At 46.6% G+C, this 25224-nt stretch overlaps 1 protein-coding gene across 4 annotated transcripts in view; it reads right to left on the bottom strand.

Moving 5' to 3' along the window:
• Positions 1 to 25224, bottom strand: part of ADGRL3 (adhesion G protein-coupled receptor L3) — a 421071-nt gene that overhangs the window by 51984 nt on the left and 343863 nt on the right. For all 4 annotated transcript variants that reach the window (XM_067297303.1, XM_067297300.1, XM_067297302.1 and 1 more), the window contains 8 exons: positions 22034 to 22217; positions 21110 to 21232; positions 19465 to 19673; positions 18609 to 18785; positions 7503 to 7712; positions 6479 to 6699; positions 3418 to 3484; positions 2322 to 2413 (listed from right to left, as the gene is read on the bottom strand). In XM_067297303.1, coding sequence (XP_067153404.1) covers positions 2322 to 2413; positions 3418 to 3484; positions 6479 to 6699; positions 7503 to 7712; positions 18609 to 18785; positions 19465 to 19673; positions 21110 to 21232; positions 22034 to 22217 — 1283 coding nt within the window. The remainder of the gene's footprint in view (positions 1 to 2321; positions 2414 to 3417; positions 3485 to 6478; positions 6700 to 7502; positions 7713 to 18608; positions 18786 to 19464; positions 19674 to 21109; positions 21233 to 22033; positions 22218 to 25224) is intronic.

Here is a 25224-nt window from a genome sequence, read left to right as displayed (position 1 = left end):
TGGAGAAGTTAACGTGGGTGACAGCAAAACAGCTACTTACCCGTCTAATCTCTCGCTGGGTAGCCCTCGGGTACCAGACGCTCCCGTGCAGGGATGTCAAGTCCTCCCGTGCCAGCGCAATAATGCCGGGACTGTTCCTGAAGGCCTTGGGAAGTTTATTTTTACAACTTTGCACAGCGCCTACAAATCTTCCAGCCGCACGGCATCTGGTGCAGCCACTGCCCTTTGAATGGCTTTTCTGTTGGTGCAGTAATTAAAGGTATCCCCAGGTGACACCTGATCCCTTATCAAGTTCATTAATTTAAGTGGAGTTATTTGGCTCTCTATTTTCTACGGTTCATAATGTATTTCTAACCTTTAAAGTGACATAGGCAAGCAGCAGATTGCAGGGGCGCTTATTAACAGCCTATTAAAATATTTTATGGCCTTTATTTTTACGTTGCCATAGGGAATCAAGTATTTTGCTGTTGGTGAGCTGGCTCAGGATTTATGTTGCGAGAGCCTCACCACAGCCGAACGCGGAACGGCGCTCGGAAATGAACTGGGAGAACAAACTCCCATTCAGCTCCCCGCGTGCCGTAAAGCTGTCACGCACACATCACAGCAAGGGGCCCTCCAACGCAGGCCTTGGGTTTGGTTCGCTTTTTTAAATAGAAGACGATAAGATGGGATGCAACACTTGGGAGCCATGTCGAGAGCCACCAAAGTCAATGCGCATCTTGAGAAAGAGACTTTGGGGTCCGTTTCCCCCAACCCTGTAAACCCACAGAGGTCAGCACAGAAAGGATCTTCCTGGTCACCCCTGAAATAACCTGGTCTGTGGCTTTTTATTCCAGAACTGCTCTATCACCTCCACAGTTTGCAACTGAGCAAGAGCAAATGACTTAGGAAGAAGACTATGACCTTAACTAAAAGGTTTCCAGAGGTGAATGATCCCTCATATCCCCAGCTAAGGTGGTCACTCAAAGGCGAGTTCCCTCTTCTGCCAAAGATCTGCACCTTCTCCTAACTTGAGCATACGTGATATTGAAACAACATGTGCCTTTGATTTAGAAACTTACAGAACTTGTTTCTGGCTAGGTATTTATAAATTACAATCAAGCCACTTTTGTTTTTTTTTCCTGATGGACTTCGTAGATGGAGCTCAGGTCCTCCTGAGTTCACGTTATGCTTGCTTCATTTTCTTAAACATAAAAAATCACTTGTAACAAAGCAACAGGCTTGGAAAGCTTTCAGCAGTGTTTTTGAAAGCATCTCAATTGCTTGTGTTTTCAAAAATTTTAATGAAGTCAAATCCAGAATAGACACTCATCTGCCAAAGAACCTAAAAAAAAATTTTACAATGACACTAACTGGTTGTATAAATTCCTGGCATTTTAAACAAAGATACTAGAGATTATTACAAGCAAGTTTATTTTGCAAGTAATTATTATCTCTGCTTTAATTATGAAGTTTTTCTTTTTTAAATGTCATACTGCAAGGCTTTCTAGACAGGTTTTTTTTGCGAGGAACCTTAGCCAGACTGTTCTCAGAGCAACCCTATCGCACTAACGCACCACGAGAAGTCATATTGCCAAGCACCAAGTGTTATCAAGTGTCCCATTCCTTTAACGCCTGGCCCAAGACCGTACGAGATGACCGCAAGACCATCGTGCAAAGCGCCGACACCGACAACCTCCTTCTCTCCGCGTTCATTAGATGGTTTTATTAATTAGCTGGCTGTGCATCTTATCATGCACCGCACCTGAAATCCCCCTTGCTTTTTCGGAGCGAGTAATTAAAGCCAGAGGTACTCGAGTAAACAGGCGCCGACGGAGGCTAACGCTCCATCAATATAATGAGGCAGCAAGATGCCCCAGCTCGGACCCTAACCGAGCCCGAGGGCAAAACGTGCCTTGCTGGGAGAGCGTCCTCTGACGTGGCCAGCCCCTGGGAACCGTGCTAAAACTAATCAGCTTCCATTAAAACACTGGTCATTAAATCGGGCGGGGATGCAAACGAGCAGAAACGAAGTCCGGGCGGCAGCGCGCGGAGCGGTAGTAACGATCAACAATTTCGACACCTTCCCCGTCGGGACTGCAGTAATTGCCCGGTAATTAGTGGGCGCAATTTCCCCTTACGTAGGGGACGCCTGCTTCAAGGACAGCAAACGTAGCTTCACTTTCCTTCACGCAAAATTGGACGGAAAATACCGCCACGGCATTGCATGAACTCTAGCAAGAGCCAGTGTGGTTACCCCAAACGCTCCTCAGGGAGTAACAGGGGCACGAACAGCAAGACAGAAAGGGACAGAGGCGAAAGCAAAAAGGATAACCACTTACTTGATGTTGTCAAGACATCCGGATTCAGGTTTCAGTATGGCAGTATGATGGAACATTTTATAGAGAGCGATCCCAAGGAAGATCACGTTAAGCTGCAATGGGAGGGGAGAGAGGAAAAGAAAAAAAGAAAGGTTACATGACACGGCACAACGCAAGGGGGAGAAAGTCAGGCTCTTCTCTGAAATGGATGAGTTGCTCCGGGAAATCAACTCTCCCTACAGTTTTATAGAGCCTGAATCACAGAAAATTGCCGAGTGTTTTATAGGGGCGAGCTGGCTTGCAGAGCGCAGGAACGGCAATGCCACGGCGTTACCAAAGCCGTGGTGCTGCGTACGTAAGCCGCAGAGGGCTGGTGCCAGCATCAGCGCTTCAAATGACACCGTGGAAGATTAGAAACATTTGCTGCAACCGCTCTTCCGTGTCCGAGCGGTGCATTTTGTGAAAAGTCATCCCAAGTGTCCTGTTTAGCTGGCCCCATTGACATGAACTGAAAAAGCACCCTCGCTTTCTCGGTGAATCTATCTTTTAAATACGGTGTAACGGGGGAAATGGGCAGCAAGTTCACTACTGCTGAAGATGCTTGTTATAATGCAAAGCTGGATAAAAAAAAAAGGAGTTTGATTTGCTCTGTAAAAGATTTGGTTGTGTTTCAACGTCTCAGGGCCAACAAGGCCCCCAATTCCCAGAAACGAGTCCCCAAAAGCCCTGGCCGGGGTTTGAGGCGTAATCAAAAGGGGAAGATACCCACCCCATGAAAACCCCTCTTCCAGTTTTGACGTGATTTCCCTTTTCTCCCCCAGTTTTCCCTTTCTGTATGATCAATACAAAGCTTCGCTTTGGCTTCCAGAGGAGGGACGGTGCCAAAATAGTGTTTGGCAGGTCCAAGGGCCGCAGCAGGCGAGCTGGCCGCCTGCTGGGCCCTCCCGTCCCATCCTGGTGCCTCTCCTGACAAGTGCCTAATTGCTTGTGCCAGTGGGGTCACAGAAGAACATGCCTTCCGCAAATTAATCTGGGTTAATTAAAGCTAAAAGGGGAAAGGGAGAGCCAAAGTTTTCTTCCTTGACGGGCGATGGTGTAGTTAATTAGGAGCGCTTACCATAATTATCAAGGTGGCCGGTCCTATAAAGCTCCAGATGAAGTAGGTGTCAAGCCGGAGCCAACATCTACAACAAAACACAGGGGACAGGAGGTGTTCAAGGCCGGCGCCCAGCAGAGACGGACGCGCGCGGCAACACGTCCTAGCTGGGCACGGAAAATATCATGCTGCCGCTTCACCAAAATGCTGAATTATGGGTCCGGTTTTGGCCAGCGCTGGTGATGGAGTACGGTCATCACCTCGGGAAGAAGCAGGGGGAGATGGCACAAGGCCTGGCCACTACCATCTCCTATGTCTACCAGAGAAAACCTGATTTTATATATATCTATATATGCATATATAATACATATCTATATATATATATGCGTGTGTATATATTTATTTTTTGATGGGGGGGGTCTGATGAGCAGCCATGAAGCGTCTTAGCTTTACGCTCCCCTTTTCGCCCCAGCTACGATGCAACACAAGCTGTCTATCAGCTGGCGAACAGGATGACATTTTTTGGTCAAGAAGCTCTGGGCCAATTCGGTGCAAATCAGAATTATATTTTTGTTACCGGAAGGCTGCGGTTTAATTAACTTGGGCAACTTGCTCTTTTGAGCGTCGCAGGCCCCGAACCTCCGGAGTGTTTTGTTTCCACTAGCGTTTCGAGGGTTGCGTTTGGTCTTCGGTATCGCATGAAGTTGATTCATGGCCTAACATTAAATTATTAATCGCTTAATTTCAACTGCATTTAATACTCCCCCGATTTTTAAGGCCCCTGGGAAATTACATTTCCATTCCCGGTTCATTCTGGGCGACAGGAAGATAAAATGGACGTGACAGGGAACAAGACAGACGAACATAAATTCTCAGAAAGTTTCGCATGATGTTTAAAATAATAATCTCTTGTTTGCAACACTGCAAATTACAGCTCCGTTTACACGGAGAGGGCTAAGAAAGCGTAAAAAAACTAAATGTCCGACGGAATTGCATAATTCGATAAGTGCCAGGAACTGTAGATATGAATTTATCATGCTGGAAAAACCAGCCATTCTTGCAAATGATAGTTGTAATGTACAGGCTGAAGGTTTTTTTCCCCTTCCAGTGGATTTCGCAGCGAGCACAAGGGTCTCTGGCGGCAGACCTGGAAAAGAAATCTGCTGCCGAGAAAATACACCCTGCCCTGAACCTCTCGGATGCGGAAAAGCCAAAATACGCATAAATTCAAAAATGCAGACAAAAGCCTCCCACTGCCCTCGCTGGCCGTATGAATTTCAGGTCTCAACGGCCTCGAGGATGCGTTGATAGTCGCAGTCATACGAGGCGGGATGCAACATTTCCAATTAATTCGGGGGGAAAGGGCCAAACGCGGCTCAGCCTGTTTGCACGAACAGTGTCTTTCAAAGCAATCACTGCTGCCTAACTACAGATTATAAAATCAAACTCATCGGCCTTAAGTCTCCTAACATGGGTGGTTTGCACTGCTCTTAAGCAAAAAATAATAAAAGGAAAAGAACCAATGCCAACCCTCGGAATAATTAAGCTTAAGAGCGTGTGGCTACTGGGCAGCTAGTGCAAAACATCGGTATGAACGCCAGGACACGGGAGGCCTCGGAAAGCCATAAACGCCGTGTGATGAGCGTGCAAACGGAGAGAGGAACGACCGCCTGCTTCTGCCGGCCCAACTCGGGCGCGTGCTCCGTTAGGGCTGGATTCAGAAAGCAAAACGAAATCAAGAAACCCGACACGGGGGTGTCTAAGCAAATCATTCTGAGATATATGAACGGTGGCACCAAATGCCAGGCAAAAAACAAATAACACTAACAGCTCCATAAGTCCTGCGTAAACAAATGCAATAAATAATGGAGGGAGGCAAGTAATATATTCCAGAGGGCGCCTTACAAAAACTGGCAAAACCGAGCAACTTCTTACAATCGAATTATGTATGCCTGGCATATAGTTCCCTACAAATTCTAATCAGTTCTACCCTTCTAATAACATTATACAGAAAAATACATCATCATCCATCAAGCAGATGGAGCATGATAGTTATACAAAACATACTGTATGTTTTTATTTTCCACTATGAGAACGTGATAAAATTGTGCACTCTGGAATTAGAGATTGTAAATAAATATTTTAGGCTCTATAAATCTCTGTAAATATTTATTTGCAAAATATTTTATCTACATGTTTGATCATTAAGGATACTCCTTTACGGCATGGGGAGGGAAGGAGGTTTTACTGGCACAGGCACGCGAGTGCTGCCTAGTCAACGCAAAGAGAGCAAAGTTTTGCTGTTCACCTCCCATGAATTTCAGCCAAACTTTCTGCCTGTGCCACGGAAATAGTGGGATGTATATCAGGCCTGTTGGGAAAAGGCACTTTCTTCCATGGGAAGTGTTTATTTTGCTGTGCTGCGGAAAGGAATATATAAACATTTAATGGAAGCGGAAACGTTTCTGTAATGCAGAGCTGCCGCAGCGCTTCATGGGAGCCGCGGTTTAGCCGCCGTACGCTCCCGTCCTCTAAAAAGGCAACTCTGGAAGCGGTAATCGGATGTTGCGTTACTTTTCCTTTGCCCCTTTGGCCTGTTGAGGTAGGTCAGGCTACTCCGAAGGAATTGGTAGAGCGCCTCAAAAATGGGCTCCCTCCTACCCATAGCTGCGTGTGCCATTTCTTGGCCACGAAACATGACCTTTATACAGACGCAGGGTGCTGTTCTCTCATTCCTGCAACGAACGGGATGTGCAGAGCCAGTGGGGATCGTACACGCTTTCAGGCAAAGATTCGGCTGAACCCCAATTCATTGGATTTAACAGAGCATCAACCTCTGCCTATATTCATAACGATAAACGATGGAGCTGTTGTGATTTGCGGGGAGTCTAATGCGCTCTCCAGTCACTACCTACTCTGCTTGCAGGCCCTGCTAATTTGATAAAACAGTTAAAAAAGGGGGAAGAAGCAAGTCGTGTTTCCTCACCTCAATGAGAAACGCCCTTTGGCGAGAGAAGACCTCGCTGATGCGGCCATCCCTCCCGCCCCGGCGCGCGCGCGCCCACCGCCGAGCCCCACTCACACTTTGTCCGTGCCGTAGCTCCGGTAGTCCACCGCCGCCGACACGGCCACGATGAGCGCCGGCATGCCGTAGCCCACCAAGTAGAAGTATTTCCTGCGGGAGTGCTCGCTCTCGAACACCTCCACCAGCATGATGTAGAGCTGCACCCCTTCCAGGAACATCCACGTGAAGGCCGCCAGGAAGAAGAAGTGCAGGAGGGCGGCGAACACGGCACAGGCGATCTGTGGGCGGAGGGGAAAGAGCAAGGGGAGGTGTTTGTGCCACACTAAATCAATGCGAGTCAGGATTACATGCAAACGTGCTCTCGCTGGTAGGTTTAATAAAAAAGGGGGAATTCTGGGGGAAGCTTCCCATCTCCAAAGGACCCCATTGACTCCATCTGCCTGGGCAAGTTTCCGAACCTTGGAGTGCCTTGTGGATACCCTTGGGTGCCGCTGGCACCGTTGGACACGTGCTGGGGGCTTCACAGCGCAGCACTTATCGTGAGAGCGAGGGGACAAGGCAAAGGGACCCACAAGGCAGGGAAGGATGGGAAAATGCAGAAGCTGTTCCAGTGCAAAGCAAAAGGCCTTTTCTTTTTCAGATCAGAACACCAACAAGCCTCCTAGAGTTAAGTAAATGCTCGCAGCATATTTTAGCTGTGAGTAGATAACACAGACCTGAAGCAGGTCTGTTTTGGTGAGAAGCAGAAGCAAAAATGCCATTTTCTACTTGCTCAGGTTGAGCCCTTTAACAAAACGAAGCAAGAAGTAAGTCAGCTTGCTTTCCAGAAACATTTGCCTCAACTGAGAAGAACGGACGGGGAATTTCATTTCCACTCGTTGAGAAAGGACTTGAACCAGAGCCCACCGAAGTCACCGCAGTGATTCCCTGCGACCCCGAACTGGGCTGCAATACAAGCCACTGTCTCACAATACGCAGGTTTTCGACCATGCAAGGAGTTATATGTGGAATTAAGGTTAAACCACCGATACCCACTGAGGCGAGAGCATGCAGGGAGAGCAGAAAGCGCTTTGCCTCTTACCGGCTGGTCAGTCCGGTTGATGCCGATGAGGAAGAGGAGCTCTGCCACGAAGAGGCTGATGCACAAGTTCTTGTGAATCGTGTTGCGGTCGCTCTGGAGCCCACGGAAGAAGCAGAAGGTGAAGATGCAGATCAGGAGGCAGACGAGCGACAGCAGGATGCCAACCCACGTGATGAAGTCCAGGAGCAGGTCATGGACTGCATCGCTGTGCTGAAGAGAGACCAAAAAGCCATCGGTCAGCATCTAACAGGCTGCGGGTGCCGTGAACAGACGCAGACCCCAAGAAATCCCAGAAATAATGACGTTGCTGAAAACACCGAGAAGGCATAGCTTGTCTTGTGTGCAGCTCCACCTCTCGCAAACATGGCAAAGGAGCGGACACACTCTATGGAGAACCATCAAACACCGCAACTCAAGCGTAAAAACGTTTGATACTAACAAAGTCATGGAGATTACAAGTCCAAGTTCATTACAACATTTACCAACAATAAAGAAGACACCCTTTAAAAGTTCACAGAGAACTATGAGGTTGGCATTTTTGGACAGAAAAGAGATCACTTAAACATCTTTTCTTTTTTTTTTTCACTGGGGAAGGAAAAAGAAATCCTGATTTTTCTTTTTCAAACTTTGGAGCTATACTTTAAAACTGCTGGGAAGGCAGATTGAACACTTGCAAGACTACCAGAATAAAGACAGACCTTTTTAGGTGTATTTGCTTTTAAATTGTAGCAGAACACAAATTTTAAGCAGGTCTGGAAAGTGGGTGGTTCCAGTGAACTTGTATCACAGACTTTTCCAAAAACCATGAGGCCAGTGGCAAAGTTAGGCAATCCAGGGACAAAATCTTATGCGAGGCAGTATATGCATGCCTAAGCTGTGCTGATAAAACATCGCTGGGTTGCTTCTATGCTTGCGCTGCACTTACTTCCCCCCCAAAAGGATGGGGGTGCTGAGAATCCTGCACTGAGGGTATTCCACTGCCTTATTCCAACTGCGAAACTCCCCTCTAACTCCACAGCTTTCCACCAGATGCGGTGAAATTAGAGATATCATTACTTAGTAAAATGTAAATAAAGAAATGAGAAATATATGGCCAGTCACAAGACCGCTGCTCAAGGCTAAGTGGTTAGAGTCAATGAGCCGAGGGAAAGATTGCCTGGAAATCTCTAGGGCCTTTTCAAACAGCCCCGAGAGCCACGAAACCCAGCTTTGTGGTCCACCAAGCTGCGTTATAAGCGGTATTCACGTTCCCCTCCGTTGCTGGTATTTTGATGACTTAGGCATTATGCAGGCTGGCAAACACAATAGCGTCACACTTCAAAAAGCCAGGACAAGCTGGAAACATTTCCCCTCCCTGTGGGATAAAACTCTACGACAGACGGAGGGAAAAGGTGATTAATTTATCCATTTTCTTTGCCTGCCTGCCAATGATAAAGCCACATCAAATGTCAGGCATTTCCTGATATACGCTCTGCTATGTCAGCACCCATGAGAAACCGCTCAAACCTTTCAGCACTTTGGCTTTATCAGCATGAGTGATAGGCATCAAATGAAAACGAAAGACGGTGAGCGGCTCCCCCTCATCTCTTCCCTCTTGGCGGTTTTCTCTCCAGGGAGATTCCCAGGAGGAGGTGGAGAGGACGAGGGCTCCTTTCCCCAAATGCTCTTGCAGCTCTTCTTGAGTATTTGTGATAGGTAAGGAACTAAGGAGTGCAAGCACTACAAAGAGGCTAGAAATCATTACGTCCTTGCTATGGATCATGATAGAAATGCCTATTCTGTCCAGCTTCTCCAACAGCACCCAGAAAGCCAAGAAGATGAAGTGCACATCACTTTCCTGGCGGCAGCACATTGCTTTATCTCAGTGTCATTCCAGCTCATCCATCCCTCTTAACTCAGTGTAAAAAAACGTTAATGCAAACCCCGATCCTTGCAAATCATTCTTTATTTCATCTGCGGCTGCTGGAGAGCAGCAGGATAACGTCTCCCTGCACAGCCCCCAGCTCACCTGATTAGACGGTACCACCAGGCAGAAGTGATGGGGAGCTTTGGGGCTCGGGGACCTAACGCAGGCAGATGCAAGCAAGGAACAACCAGGCGGACTTTGGAAGGGTGGATGATATGAGGCCAAGGGCACAAATTCATACATCCCAAGACAAAGTTGGCCCTGCACCGGGAAGTCTCTGAGGGCTTCTTCCTGCTTTGGTAATGGGGTATGGGAGCTAAATTCAACACGTGGGCTGTGCAAGGGCTACCCTCTACGTAGACTGAGAGGGAAGGGAGTGGCAGTCAAACCAGGTCAGCACCAGCTTTTCTGCAGCTTACTAGGAGACTGGCTTAGCATTGGTTTTATTATGCTGGTTAGTGGGAGATGTCTGAGAGGACAGCGGCAGAGTTTGCAGGACAGCGTGCCAGGAGAGCCTGCGTTTGGTCCATTGTGCTTTGCCGGAGTGTCTGCTAAGGTGTAGACTCCAGCATGCTCTTCCTCAATACAAGACAGGTGGCCCCTATGCGAGATGAACCTCACAGGTCTCAGCTTCCCTCCCTCTATCACAAATTCATCATCATGCTGACTTCAAGGCCCAGAAGAGGGGCTGACAACGCATGAACTCATGAACCTCTTGCCTGAGAGGCTCGGCTAGCCCTGCTAGCAAACAACGCAGACTTTGTTGTCATATTATTATCATCACTCTTACTACTGTTCTTCTTAATATTAATCGCAATGATAATACTGATTTTATGTACATAACACCCATCCCTGGAGTGCCGGAAAACAATCATAAAAACAACTTCTCCGTAATTACAACCTCTCCCTCATCCTCAGCAAACTTGCAAAAGAGCAAACAAGTAGGAATAATAACCATAAACAGGGAACAAGAGCAATTTAAAAAACATCTCGGGGAAAAAATATGAATTTGTAGCTTTCCTCTGAAAGTCCAGGAGAAGAAACGAGCCGGATTTCAAAGGCTGGGCGCGCTCTGTCCTTTTTGGGATATCCCACAACAGAATGAGCGCCTCCAAATTTCAAGTGCCGTGGCAGACCCCCCAGGCACTGAGGAGTAAGTATGTGCTGGAGTCCTTCCTATGGCAGGGTCTACTGTAAATTATGCCAAATGCCTCCAGAGCTATATAAATCAGCAAGTCCGACAAGAAGGAATCTGCCTCTTGCTGGGGACCCAAACCTGTAAAACACTGTGCTGCTACAAGGGGTGCGCTGGCCTCAGTAATATGGAAAAAAGAGGAATTGCAATAATCAGTCCTCAATACCATGAGATTATCCTTGCCATCAGCAGATCATCACGTGACAAACGAGGGAGCAATGTACCCGATTTGCACAGCTGGCAATTGGTTTTCCAGGGTTACATATGATAAATATGACATCCAGACCTTGTACCTGGGTCTCAATGTCTGAGCAACATACCCTTGACCCAAGGAGATATTTAAGAAGAACAAGTCTTCTCCTTACCCCGCCCTGTCCAGCACTGTTCAAGTGTTCCCTGACTTAGGAAAAAATAGCTTTGACATACCTGCTAATGATATCATTCCAGCTTCCCGCAAGTTCCAGGTCCCTATAGCATGTAAAATACATCTGAAACCATCAGCATATCAATAACACTCAACTCATGCTTCTCCATAATCTCCCTAAAGGCCTGGACATCTGGAACAGTCCTTGGGAGATACCAGATAATAGGACAAGGAACAATTTCCTGACAGTATCAGGGGACTCCAGCTTTCCCGGCAGGATAATCACAGCCGAGGAGTGGATATCTCCCCTTCCATTAAGTATGGAACCATGACCTGTATCAGGAGATGATGAAAAGTCTGATATAACCACTTCTCATCTAATATATGCTGAAGGTCATTTATGGTCCTGACAACATAAGGTGGCTAAAGCCAAAACGACACGTACCCAGGGCTTCACTGGAATTAGCAGACCCTTGAACTGAAGCTACTATCATCTCATCTTCCACAGACCAGGGAGTTTGACCTGCAACCTTAAAGAAACCATTTCTCAGAGAGCAGGTAATACACATCGCCTTTCCCAAATGAACCATGGCAGTCAAGACTGGTGTAAGAATGTCAGGATTGGGCAAGCCACTGAGTTTTGCTACTACTAAATCTATACTAGCTTTGTAGGGAAGTTTCCGTGCAGGTTATTTTCAGGTCAGAAACAACTTATTAAGTAAACTGTGCAAAACACCACTGATGGTTTCGCTCCTTTGGATCCCAAAACTGCAGGACAGACTTAGAAGAAAGCAACGAAAGCAGGACTAACATTTTAAAAATTGAAATAAATAATACAATCAACTTCAGTGAAAGTGTTTCTACATTAAGTTTTACACTTGGGATTTGGGCATGAGCCTGACTCCCAAGCGCACTGAAAGAAGACTTCCTTGACCTTGCCCGGCTTTGGAATAAATCCCTGTCTTTGCTTCGGCGAGGCCAAGACAGGTTAGCAGAGCGCGCTGATGGAAACCTGTGCGGTGTGAGTTACAGGAGCTCTGGTAGCAACCACAACGGGGTGAGCAGGCAGCCGAGATATTATCTGGGCTGCAAAACGCACTGGAAATCAATGAGCAGCTCTGGCAGCGCCTGCACACCAGAGCTGAGCTAATAAAAACAAATCCCAGGGAATGTCAGATTATGACAGAATGACTCTCCCCAAGATGAACAGCCATTTCCTCCCTTATTAAAAACATCAGTAGAAGAAAACAGCAGCCAAACAGAGCTGCCAGCAGCAAAGGACACATTCCTCTGGCTAATCTCTCCCTTTAGGAAAGGCAACAGTAATATGGTTGGGGGTGGAGGAATAACAAGCAGTAAATAAAAACACAGTGTCATCGACTCACTCAAATATGACCGCTCGGTGCCCAGCGGGAGCTGGCAGTGTGCTGGCTTGGGCACGGACCCAAGTGGGACAGATTTAAACTCCTGCGCATTGCTTGTGCTGCTCCTCGGACTTGCAGCCGTCCAGGGCAACGCGGACTCCCTCTGCCCTTTTTCCCATCCCTGATACCAGCAGGGGATTTCTGCTCTGGCCTGGCCGCACTTCTTCACGGCTAAGTGCAAGCCCACCTGAAGCCTGCTGGCAATGGTACTGCCTCCTGACTATGGCAATCTAAAATAAGGCTCAGATCCCACCAGGCAAGTTGGTTTAGCCGCTTTCCCTCTCCTTGCCTTGCTCCTAACAGCTGCCCACGTATTCTGCATAGGCCACACAGCCCATCCTCCTCCTCCTCTGCCTTCCACAGCCTGATGAGGGCCTCCCAGGAGAACCCTTTCCCACAAACTTCTCCCCAGCAAAAGCCTAGCCCCAAGGTCATGAGAACCCACCAAAAATGCAAAAGCCTACCCAGAAGTGCCAACCTCCCCGTGCCCACTGGGATAGGCAGCCAGTACAAGCCACTGCCAGGATAAAGCGATACGGGGGAACGCGGGCACATCTAAACGAGTACAGACATCACCTTGCCACGTGTTACAAAAGCTGACCCACAGACTGGCACAGATAGAGTGCGTGGCAAAAGCCCAGGGTTTCCGTCCTGCTCGCCGACACTGCGGCAACCTCCCTGCAGTGAGACGAGTCTCAGTCGCATGATGTGGGAAGGGAGGAGAAGAGATTCGGGCCAACAATCGCGTCTTCCTGGCCCTTCTGCGCTGGTGGCATTTAGGAAAGCGATGCGGCTCTGCTTGCTCATGAGGCATCGCTAACTCGAGAAATGAGCTACAGCAGCTGAGCCAGACTTGCAGTGTAGACATCCACACTGCCAAGGCTTTCAGCTGGTTCATCTGAATTCCCGGAAATATCTGGTCACAGCATCGTCTGCTTCTGTCATCACGCCAATGGCCTGAGCCAACTCAGCTCCTGGAGACAGCAAGGACATAGCTCCACCACGCCACAGTCACTGCCTCCACTTCACAGATCTTGTGGTCACAGCTACATCATTTACAGTGACGTACAACCACAAGCCACACTGCCTCTCGTCCACTTGTTCTTTCCCTTTCTCACCCCATTCATCTCTTTTAAGAATGAGACCGCTACTGGATGTCCAAAGAGCAACCCAAGTGGTTAAGATGCACAGCGAGTCTAAAAAATTCTCTCTAAATATGATCAAGGCACAGCAGTCTCCCAACTTAACGACTTTGTTTAGCAGAGGGTAGGATGAACTAGACCATGCGCCTAAAGACCAAAGAGATGCCAAGTTAGAGGTGAATTCTGTGTTGCGGCAAATCCAAAATCTAATCAAAGGGGAACTCAGCCTGAACCCTGCTTTCAGTGAAAGAGGAATGTGATAGAAATAAATAGGGTCAGGCTTAGTGCTCGCAAACAGGAGCTACTTGAATTGCATATTTTAGGATAGAGCATCAAGAAACCCTGTGGGGTGACGCTTTCCTCGCTCTGCAGCACGGTTCCTTGCTGGGGAACTATGCACGGCTCTCAGAGCCGAGAGCCAGGAAGGATGATGATGAATAAATAAATATCCACCGGTTTGGGGGTAAAGGAAGCAATGGCATCTGCTTTAATTTCTGGCACCTGTAAAAATATAGTGCTAAGCAAATTCAACAAGCAGCAACTTCCAGGTTTTGGAGTAGGTCTTTTTGAAACCATTTCTTCAGGCTGGACATCTGAAAGGTGCTACCTGAGCAAATCTGGGCCAATACTTTGGGGAAGGTGCAGATCACTGGTGAGAAGTCCAGCAGGGTGGAACTAGAAATGCTAAGACAAAACTCTGGATGAATTCCAACCAATATGTGTCAAATTGAGGGCCAGGGACTCAAGGAACTCTCCGGAGTGATTTACTGCCCATCTGGACCAAAAACGCAGAGATATACTACCAGACGCAGCTCTGCATTGACCCTGCAGGCATAGATTACTTGACCTAATAGGTTTTCCATAGGTAATTTCTGTGATTCATGATGGGTTAGTCAGAGAGCAGGCTGGATTTTCCAAACAACAAGGTTTGGGGAGTTCTCCAAGAGAAGGTAGATAAATGATAGCAATATTTTGTAGGTAACACATACAAACCAGCAGAGGCATGTAATGTATTACTAAATGTGTCTTTTACATCTCCGTATTCTTGGAGTCCATAGAAGTCCCAGATTTCTATTCCTAACACAAAGTCAAATAGTTTTGTATTTTGAATTTTAAAATCCCATCGAAGACATGCAGATTTAATAACTTTTCTGCTCAATTAAAGCTGTTCCTATTTAACAATATATCGGAATAAGTTACCTTTTGCAATGTGCAATATATCTTTTTTTTTGAGAATTAACTCTTCTGGTGGTACAAAATGATTTGTTTTGTAAAATTTATCGTATAGCAGTTTCAGTAATTTAATCCTGCAGTTAGCATGTTTTTGCAGTCCTGCACCCACTTCTGCTTTCATTTACTGCTGTTCAGTCCCACAAGTGCGAATATATGGGTAAACCAGCACTGCAATAAGTTTAGCTTGCGCTTCATATCTGAAATGGCTGTATTGCTTTAGGCAACGGACCACTACATTCCATTTAGACTTCATATATTTTTATTCCTTTCTCTCCTCAGCTCGCCTTACGCTCCCATTCCCCAAATAATTAGCATGATGTAATGTGTGTGTGGTATAGAATAACATCTGAAAGCTTCAGATTAATTGCTACACTTAAAACACCTCTATTTTTTTTTTCTTCCTATCCTTTTTTAAAGAGAGTAAGCTCTGGCACTCACTACACACTGATAACCAACGTTTATCTACGCTAAGGTACCTTTGCTTATGCTGTTTCGGGTGGGCTTTTTAAATTGCATTTTCCCACCAGCACTGAACTTCTTTTCTGACTGCGTATTTTTCCCACGGTACATTTAAGATGCATCTGTTATAATTATTATGATGCAAAGTGCAAGCCTCTATGAAAAACAGCTTGTAAATTTTGAAGGATAATTCTGCAGCAATTACGCAGGTAGAATGGCTTATTTAACTGTGGGCTTTGTCCCACGGCATGGGAACCACTACGTTTTTATGGCATTTAAGGGTCATAAGGAATATCTAACCGATATGTGCATTTAACAACATATCTATGCGACTGTAATAATTTTCCTATAGCACAGGCCAAATGTATTTCTCCTCTAATGAAATCAGTGATTTACTTCCAAGCATTCAAACATCTCCACTCCAAAGGGAGGTCCCAGTTTTCCCAACTGTCTGAAAGGACAGGGGACGTTGTGCCTCCATAAGGTCAACCGCTAGATAAGCCTTGATGCCAAACGCTGCCTTCCTAGCTGCCAGAAATATTACAGATCTGAGGAGGAATCCAAGTCCTGGGGTACATTAGGACTGCCTAAAGATACTCTTCCCAGTCCTGGAGAAGACTTAGTGCGGGATTTTTCTAGGCATTACAGCTTTCAGCCCATGCCCAAGCTTTCTACAACAAGGCAGCTCCCAGGAGAGCCTAGAACCTCCTCTTACTGCAAGGAACTATACAGATAAAGATATATATATATGCATACTGATAAAGTAAGCAGGGAGGCCTTTGGTTTGAGCGCACACAACCGCTCTGGGCCCAACAAACTTTAACAGGCACCAAGCATCTTCAGAAATAACACTTCTTGCTCTTAATCGGGTACTGTCCGATTAAGATTGCAATTGATCCTACCAACTTCTCCTCCTGAAACGCACCGATAAATCCCTGCCACGCTGGTCAGCCAATGTCATCTTCAGACAAAGACGTATAACCATTTCGCACCAGACAGCCAGACGGCCATCAGTCACCGGCTGACCGGCGCTACTTTCCCGCTCTGCTTTGCCACATACGCTCTGCTCATAATTAAATCCCAGCTGTAACTCACAGCACCTCCACTGAGGTCTCCTCCGGAGAACTCGCTCTTTTGCCACGCTGCCAGGGAGAGAGCTCGTTTATGACCAGAAGTGACGCTTGTCACACCGGTGCTGGCTTTTGATTAAGGAGCAGGACTCAGCTGCCCACTCCCCATGATGTGCAGCGTTTTCGCTCATTAGTTAGGGTATTGTGGATACTCATTACGGCAAAGGATGGTCTCCAAAAATCCAACAAAAATCCAGCAAAACTACAAGCCTCAATTACAGCAGAAAGTTGTTTTTGTTGCAAAACTTCCAGAATATTATTAATTATTGTGTGTATGGAAGTCACTTCTGGGAACCCCCGTCACTGACCAGGACACTACCGGCAGACCGGAGGGAGGTGGTCCCACCAGGAGAAGCGAGGTGGTGAGCAGCTGGAGGAAAGCTCGTGTTACAGACGTTTGCAGTGGTTACGCACCGGCAGATAGCACACTGGCTCGGCACTCGGGAAACTCCGCAATGCAGCTTTCTTTCCAACCTGCTGGCGGAGCATAGGCAAAGGAGGGGCTTTCTCTGCAAGCCGAGACAACAACAGTTGCCACCAGTCTAATGAGGCTTGGGTGAAGTGCCACGTGGACAAGGCTGACCTACTTGCAGCGTGGGAATAGGCTTGCTCGGCGGTAGCTCCTATCTGCATTACGCAGTACGGCTCGCCCTTGTTCACATCACTGGAGTGGAAAACTATCTGCATTTCCCAGGCGCAACCTCTGACTTCAGGGACTCGGGTGTAACTGTTAACTCCAGGCAGGTGATAACCAGCCAAACACACATTTCTTTTGAAAATTCAAGCGGTTCTAAGAAACTGGCAAAAATGGACTCAGGCTGCAGAAAGCCATTAACCTGTAAACATGTGCTCTGAATAGGCCATTTCTTCAGACAACTCCCAGGATAATGCCACAGCCATTTAATGGCATGTCTCCTGGACTGGTAGTAACTCCTGCAGAATATAATGGATGCTTTATCCTGCAGCAGCCCATCTGTCCTGCCCCTCTCAGCTGGACCCAGCTGTTGTGGCAAATGAGCTGCCAGGCTCTCATTTCTTTTTTGCACAGCTTTGGTCATGCATGACGGTGCTTTGATATATATTTTATTGTGGCTCTCCACATTCCTCTTCCGATTATTAAGTGAAACAAAAATATACAAAGGAGCGACACTGGAAAACTATTTTAAATAGCTCTTTTGAAACCATTTTGTGGTTATGCAGTCATGGAAGTGGATCTGAGATGTTCTGCCTGCCTGGAAGGTGCTAGATAAGTATCAAGTCCAGGGCCGTGCAGCCTGCTTTGGTGCCAGGAGCGCAAAATGGAGATACTGTAACACTGAAAATCCTGAGCCTGAGGTCCTTTGGGAATCTGGGCCTCATCCCCTTCTTTCTAGAACAGACGAGATTGTTCTCAACTAAAGACTGCCAAGACCATTCAAGAAATGGAGAATCACCTCAGCCTCCTCCCGTTCTTGAGTAAAACCTGAAACATGCACTGCAGTCCCCAAGCCATTACTACTGTGAGGAACATCTACTCTCGTGAGCAACTTCTGTAGCTCCAGGGGGACTATTCACATGACTACAGCAGCCAACAGTAGCACTCTACAGTGTAGTAGACTACAGAAGCCAACATTATACCACTGACCCACATGCAGGCAAGAGAACCGATCGTGTACCAGGCCTCAGGTGGATGTACGATCTAGAGAGGATGGCATGAGGAACTTCCCTTTTGTGTGTAGCCTACTGTCACGCAGTGAGAGATGGAAAACGCATCTTTTCTCCCAGCTGGTGGCTGGAGAAGACATCTCTCTACATGGATGTACCTCACAAATAAGTAGGCAATGTATTTGCCACTGCTGGAGGCAGGGCACCCTACTTGCATGCCACGAGGCAGGTTCTGCCTGTCCTAGTGCCACCACCCAGGATGCCCACTACTGCCTGGTGCCACAGTGAAGACCACGAGGGCAAAGACACAGCCAGGAGACGTTCCGCACCAGAGAGCAAAGGATGCGTTACTAAGGGCCAATTCTGCTCATTCATCATCCTCTCCCCCAGCAGCTGCCCACGTCAGGAGCTCAGCACCGTCTTCGCATAGGTGTGATGATCTCCTGCTTCACCAGGTAGCAGCAGGAAGATTTAGGCCAGACAGTTTCTCCTGTAAGAGCTGCTGTCACACAGCCATTTCACTGCTCAGTTCCCTTTTGCAGTAACAGCATTACATTGGCCACCTTTTCTGGCCAGCATGGTGGCAGCTTGTGAATCTGCGGGGCCTACCTTAACTTCCACGTGTGCCATGAGGACCGCAAAGTTGGTCAGGTGATTACAGGAGCATGTGGTGTGCGTCTTGTTAGTTGTCAGGAGGCGGCATCCTTGGGTGGACCAGTACCCTGTCATTGTACGCTTTGTGTAGCTCCAGAAGGAACAGTTGGGATTGAAATTTTCTTCTGACTGCTGCAGGGAAGAAATGAATAAATGCAATAAAAATGATAGGGTTTCAAAGATTTCTGAATGCACTCAGTTTTCTTCCAGAGGCACTCTGTAACTCTCACCCTTTAATTTTACATAAACAACCAGCAATGGTTTATATGTCAAGTATTACTTGTCGATACCAGAGAAAGTTAGATTGTTGCTGCTCTCCTTGCTAATGCAAACTTAGTTCTTTGTTCCTGATTAATTTCAGCCACTGAGTAAATTCAGCTCTTCAGAACCAGATTGCTTCATTTGCATTGCAGAGCAGAGAAATTAATTGCTTTAAGCAATCAACTTTTGCAATGACTGTGCTAACAGGAGGACTAACTGTCCTCTTTCACTGTAATTCCACTTTCCTCTAATGTGCCCTGCCACCATGATAAAATAATATTATGGTCCATTCTAATATATTGGTAGTTTTTAATTACAGAACGACATGTGTCAGCAACTGAGCGATGGACATCAGCTCAAAGGAGACCCTTTCCTTCCTTTTATTAATGCAACGCAAATAGACATTCTCCATAAATAACACAAAGTGCAAAGGAACACATGTATAATTCAAAAACTAATCAAGGGCTGCTCAGGGCTTCAGATCAGCACACTTTTGCTGCACTCCGCTTTAGAAATTGGGGGGAAAAAAAAGCTTTTCAGGCTCACTCACCTTGATGTGCTTGACAGTAAACACCACGGGATCAGCTAGGTAAACCTTATTGCTGAACTCTTTATTTATTGCTGCCGTAATGACCGGGGAGTTGACAATGACGGAGTGATTTGTCGACATAGCTTCCGTTCCCAACTTCATGCTGGCGTTCTCCGTGGAGAGATAGGTGCCCAGGTTGTTGTACAGCACAAAAGCCACCCTGATCTCACCTGGGAGAGCAGAGAGAGGTTAGAGACCCGGGTCAGCCCACTGGGGTTTGGTTTAGGTAAGGCATCTCTTCTCTGAGCAAACTCGAATGTTTTTCTGAGAAAACCTTTTCTTGATTTGCCAACCAGATAGCCTCTCTTTCCCCAGAAACCCACTATTTCTGCGTAAAACACACACTACCAGCCAACTGGTTCGTAAAAGAAACCACCCAGCTGGCCACTGCTTTGCACATTATTGCACGGGCAATAAAAATAGAACGCGATTAGTTTGCCTTTATATTTATTAGTTTGTTTGTGTGTTTTGCGAGGAATCTCCTTGGGCTCTGAGGATCCTTGAGAAGGAAAGATTGTTCACAAATAGCGCGCAGAGCCCTGCTTTACGCAGGGGGTTGGACCAGATGATCTCCAAAGGTCCCTCCCAAATCCTTGTGTGATTCTGTGATTCCAGCACTATTTGGTGACCTCCAGGTGGGTGCTAAGCTGGTGTAAGTAGATGTGGCTCTCCTGAGCCTCCAAAACTCTGTGGCTCTCCAAAACTCTGTTGATATCATGCTTAGAAGTACAGACTTCCCCTTCCTCACCTCCAACCCAATTTCCCTTTCCCTACAAATCTCCAAAACCCACTAACAGAGTGAAATGTCGGCCCCAATGGAGTTTTGTTACTCATCTCGGTGAACCTAGGTTTTTACACAATCTCTGAAAGAAATGCAGTAAAGTATGCGAGTGAAGTACACACCTTCAAGGAACCCATAAATAAGAGCACGGCAGGCCTATTAGTACAAAGTCTGGCAGTTTGAAGTTGGTCTTTAGTGGAGCTACAGAGATAAACAAATATCTCTGCTCCAATTACCAGTCTGGAAATAAATGACTTGGCAGCTTAAAGACCGTTCACATATAATGTCATCTTTAATTTATACTTTATCGTAAGCTTCAGAGAGAAAGACACTGAAGACTGCGATTCCTAATGGTTAATCAACCTTTGCTGCCAGGTTGGCTCATTATTAATATTTGCTACTGTTGTTTCTCCCCTCTCTCTTTTCAGATATTTGTATAGTGCCCCACTGTGAAATAGTTTATTCACACAAGCCTCTTATCCCATGTGAGGCTTCCTACTGCAGACGACAGCACTTAAAAGCACTTCTCCGGACTCAGCACTGCGTCCTAGCGGCCACATCATTTAAGGACCTGAACGCACTTTTACCCACACTTCATACTTTTGGAGACTCAGTCACTTGGCAACATCACAAATTCCCTGTCAGCCAACTTATCCTACAGTCGAGGGCATGGGCGACTGACGTTAACATTAAAATATTAACGTATCGAATAATACAGTATTTGCAACTGGTTAAACAAAGCACAGCGTTTGCAAACTGTTCAGAAACAGTGCCGAAAGTGTGACCGATGCCGAAGGCCAGCGAGACCGGAGGGGCTGGACCTACCGTTCCGACCATTTTGTTTCAAGGTGTTTGCCGACAGCTGAATGGCGCTCCCATGGCCCAGGTTCTGTGGAAATTTCAGATCCTCCAGGTTCCCGTCCGTGCTTAGTCTGGCGACTTCCAGCTCTGTTTGCAAGAGAGACCGGCGTTAAGAAAAATCACTGCCGAAATAATTCTCGGCATAATACGTCAAAGGTACAAAATGGGTTTTCCAGGGTGTCTGAAAACAGGAATCGACTTAGAGCATTTCACACTAGACGCGGTTTGGACTCCTATTTCTGTTTAAATCTCTGCCCTGTAGAAGTTTAAAATTTAATTAAAAAAAGTAAATAAATTCTGCTCTCCGTGGAAGACAAAAGACAAGCAGCTCTTGCAAACAAGAACCTCAGGATATTAAGGACAATGGCTAAAATGAAAATCTGAAAGTGCTAGTTCTTTGCCATTGGCGACTGGTGCTTTCTGTAAATGTTATCAGTGCTGGGGATCTGCATTCATAGACACGGAAAGAAGAGTTGTTCTCATTTTACATACGCGCGGTGGGAGCGCTGGTGCTTTCCATCATGCTTGTTTTTTAATTAAAATCAACAATCAGCTAAATAAAGACACAAATTGGTATGAAATGAAACACAATTGTATTACAATAAAGAACAATCTCCCCGCGAAGCGGTGCTCTTGTTGCTCTAACACAAAGCGAGAAGCAATAAAGGAGGCGGAGGAGTTTAGGTGCTCGTCTTCCACGGGCTTTTGAGGGCAGAGAGCTGCCTTAGTCCTTCAGGCTCTTCTGGAAAGACTTATGCTAAGTCTTTCCGACAAAAGCCCAAGACACCTCACCAGTTGCTCTCTAATTAATCCAGGGGTCAAGATTGGAGGCAGGCTTCCCAGCCTTTGCTCCCCCTCTGGCTGCACACGCTGTTTATGGGCACTTACGGATGTTGTCGGTGTTCTCCCGGACGATGTCCGTCTTCAGCAGGTTATCGGCCAGCACAAAGGCGCTGTCCTCCACGGTGTCGAGCAGCTTGGTCGCCGCCCGCTGCTGCTCGCTGGCATTCAGGTCCCGCCACGCGTTCAGAGCCTGGGGCTGCAGGAGGTTATTCACCGTCTCCACCATGGCCTGCAAAGGAGAGGGACCGAGTAAGAAAGGGCTCTCGTGGGCCTGAGAGCACCACCAAGACCGCAGACACATACGCTCGACCCCCTCCTCCATGCACAGCAGTTTATGGGAACAGGGCAGCATCCCATCTCCCCACCCGTCGTGGCAGCTTGCAACGGAGCTAGTCATTCATCGCATTACATAGGAGGGGGGGAAACCTTGGGGTTTATATAAATGAGGCTGGGATCTGCAGCTCCGGGTTCACAGTAAGAAGGAATTGGGGGTTAGGGAAGGAGGAAGATGGGGAAGTCGCTAAGGCAACACTTGCAGGAAAACAGATTTCGAAACTCATCCGTGTCACAGGGCACTGCTAATGTGCAGCGCCAAGGTTCAGCTGTCAGGCTGGGGCACCCAAGGAAGGTATCTAATATCTGCACGGGCCACCCTCTAGCGAACATTTCCCACCACATAACCTCTGGCAAGCTCTTACGAAGACGCAGAGAGTTTTGCTACTTATGTTCCTCGGCTCTTCCTTCATCCACAAAATCAGCAGGTGCCTTTAGAGCTTTAGATACGATACCACACTTCAAATCGCTTCCGTCAGGAAGGCAACAACTTCAATGCCTCCTGCAGGCCACCTCGTGCCCCAGGTTGCCACGGACAAAGAGCTCTCCCAGGGAGAACTTCCCATGGGTTAATCTGGATGCACATCAGGATCGCATGAAACTGCGCCAGTCTCATGATTTCTAAATTTCATGACTTGAGCCTACCCGACCTGAAGTTTTTGCTCGACCCACAGTCCCTGCCTAGTTACTAACCATAACTGGTTCAACTATTTGAAGCTAACATTTTTTAATGAAACCAAGCATACTGGCTGGTAAAAATTGATTATGCAGAAGAGAAAAGGATACTTTGACAGTGCTTTCTTCTGCTGGTTAGTGTTTCCATAGCTGTAGTTAGTAGCCATCAAGCAGGTCTGCCTCACAAAGAAACACCTCTGCTGCCAGTTAACACTGGCTGCAGAAACCAGCTTTCCCTTTGGGATGAAGTTCCCGTTCTTAATAATTTTCTATGTGCTGAAAGTGCATAAAACCCTTCACCTCATTTCTGCACGGCAAAGACAGTCCCATGGGATGTCGACATTTTGCAAGACTAGAGGACACACCATGGCTCACTTCCATGGGAATACTTTGTATTTACTCCTGACAGTGCTCCTAAACCCAGCAGTAGAAGGTGACATATGAAAAGAAGACAAGGCATCATCTGTCTTCTAGCAGAGCCCTGCAAGAGGCGTGTTACATGACCCGCAGATTGGAGGGCATCCTGATTTGCAGTCACCAATCATGCTCATATACAAACGGGAGAATATAATCACATTAGAGTTTGCTATTGCTATATCCAGGTGACCTTCAAGAAGTTTTAGTTACAGTGAAGTCCAAGGAGAAGCAAAGACCTGCCAGTGCGGAAGAGCCAGGTGCTTTTAATTCCAGAAAGACATTTCACTGAGATGATATCATGTGCGTTAGCATCATCTGAGGAAGCACAGTACACTTTAACGTCATCTGTCCCTTACCACGGGTAGGGAACGGACATCCAAGAGGTTCTCTTTTCCTGGAGCAACACTGTACCGACACCAAGCCGGACCAGACACACACATGGGTGTATGGGCTAATAACAAACCTTGGCCATCGATCGCAGCTCCCTGCTCTTGTACGCAATCTGAGTGCAAATTCTCTTCACATGCCAAAGACTTTTTATCCCTGAAGTCCTCAAGGTTGGAAGGTTTTTCATACTACCTCTCTCCTATTGGAAGGTTGAGCCAGAATCAGGCTCCTTTTACAGTAAAAGCTCCTACTCTTCAACCTAAATTTATTCATGGCCAATTAACTCATTTGTTCCTGTGCCAAACCTCTCCTTTACCTTAAGCAGATCTTCCCCCTCTCTGGCAGCTACTCCCCTGATCCCTTGATTAATAGACAACATTTCTCCTGAGCCTCATGGCTTGGTTTCCCAGTGTATTGAGCAGCCAATACTTCAACCACTGCAGCAAACTGAAATGGTTGAAAATCTTGAGGGACTGTCCTTGAGTGCTACTGCCAGCACTAGGTTAACATAGCACTGACATCAATGGCAAAACTCCCATCAACTTCCACAGGACCAGCTTTGCCACGGATTGGGAGCCATTTTTTGGTGGTATCGGGCAGCAAATATCTTCTTGCTGTCAAGCCTTTACAACCCAGAGCTGGAATCCCTTTATCCCTTGCTGTTAATTGGAAGTTATTAACCATAAATCAACTGCTTAACCTGATCATTAAACTGATTTTCCAAAATAGTTAAAAAAAAATCTTACTACACTTGGTACGTGCACCTAAAATAAACTGGCTACCTTTAATAGTGAAAAAGAAATATTAAAAATTCATAGCATTTAAATACGCTTCTTCAGTATTCTAAAACCTTCAAGGCCAGTCTCTGTAGCTCTTAATGCATTTCTGTAGTTTGCTTTGGTAGCTTATCTTTTTATAGACTGGAAAGGAAGCGTTATTCTTTTCCAGTGATCAAAAAGCATGACTGTGTCACTATGCAGGTCCTACGCATACTGTTTTCTTAAAAAGATCTCATATTCATGGAAAGCAGAAAATGAGGATTTCTTTTCCTCTTTCAGTGTAGAACACAATGCAGAATACAATTTGCACTACTTTCATTTAGCTCAGCTACTAATGGGGTCTTTCAAAGCTTTGCTATAACAACATGCTGAATACTTTTCTCAATACTTGAATGGTGGAAGGAGTCACTCTTTGCAGCAGATCTAGCTCCTGGCTTCAGATGGAAAGGTAACGCTTATTTGTCTGAACATGAAACAGATGCCGAACTATTTGTGTTATGGCGAAACATCTGCTGCAAAGATTTTTCCCCAGAAAAAATTATTTTATCTTACGTGTATTTGATTTTTTTTACAAAGCGCATGTGCACATGTGTGCGTGCAACGCTGGAGAAAGAACACGAGTTAGGCGTTACGTGCCGTCGCCTG

This window comes from Apteryx mantelli, chromosome 5 (assembly GCF_036417845.1).
Source record: "Apteryx mantelli isolate bAptMan1 chromosome 5, bAptMan1.hap1, whole genome shotgun sequence".
Lineage (NCBI taxonomy): Eukaryota > Metazoa > Chordata > Aves > Apterygiformes > Apterygidae > Apteryx > Apteryx mantelli.
The sequence above is the reverse complement of the archived record's forward strand: the minus strand, read 5'-3'. Positions and strand labels throughout refer to the sequence as shown.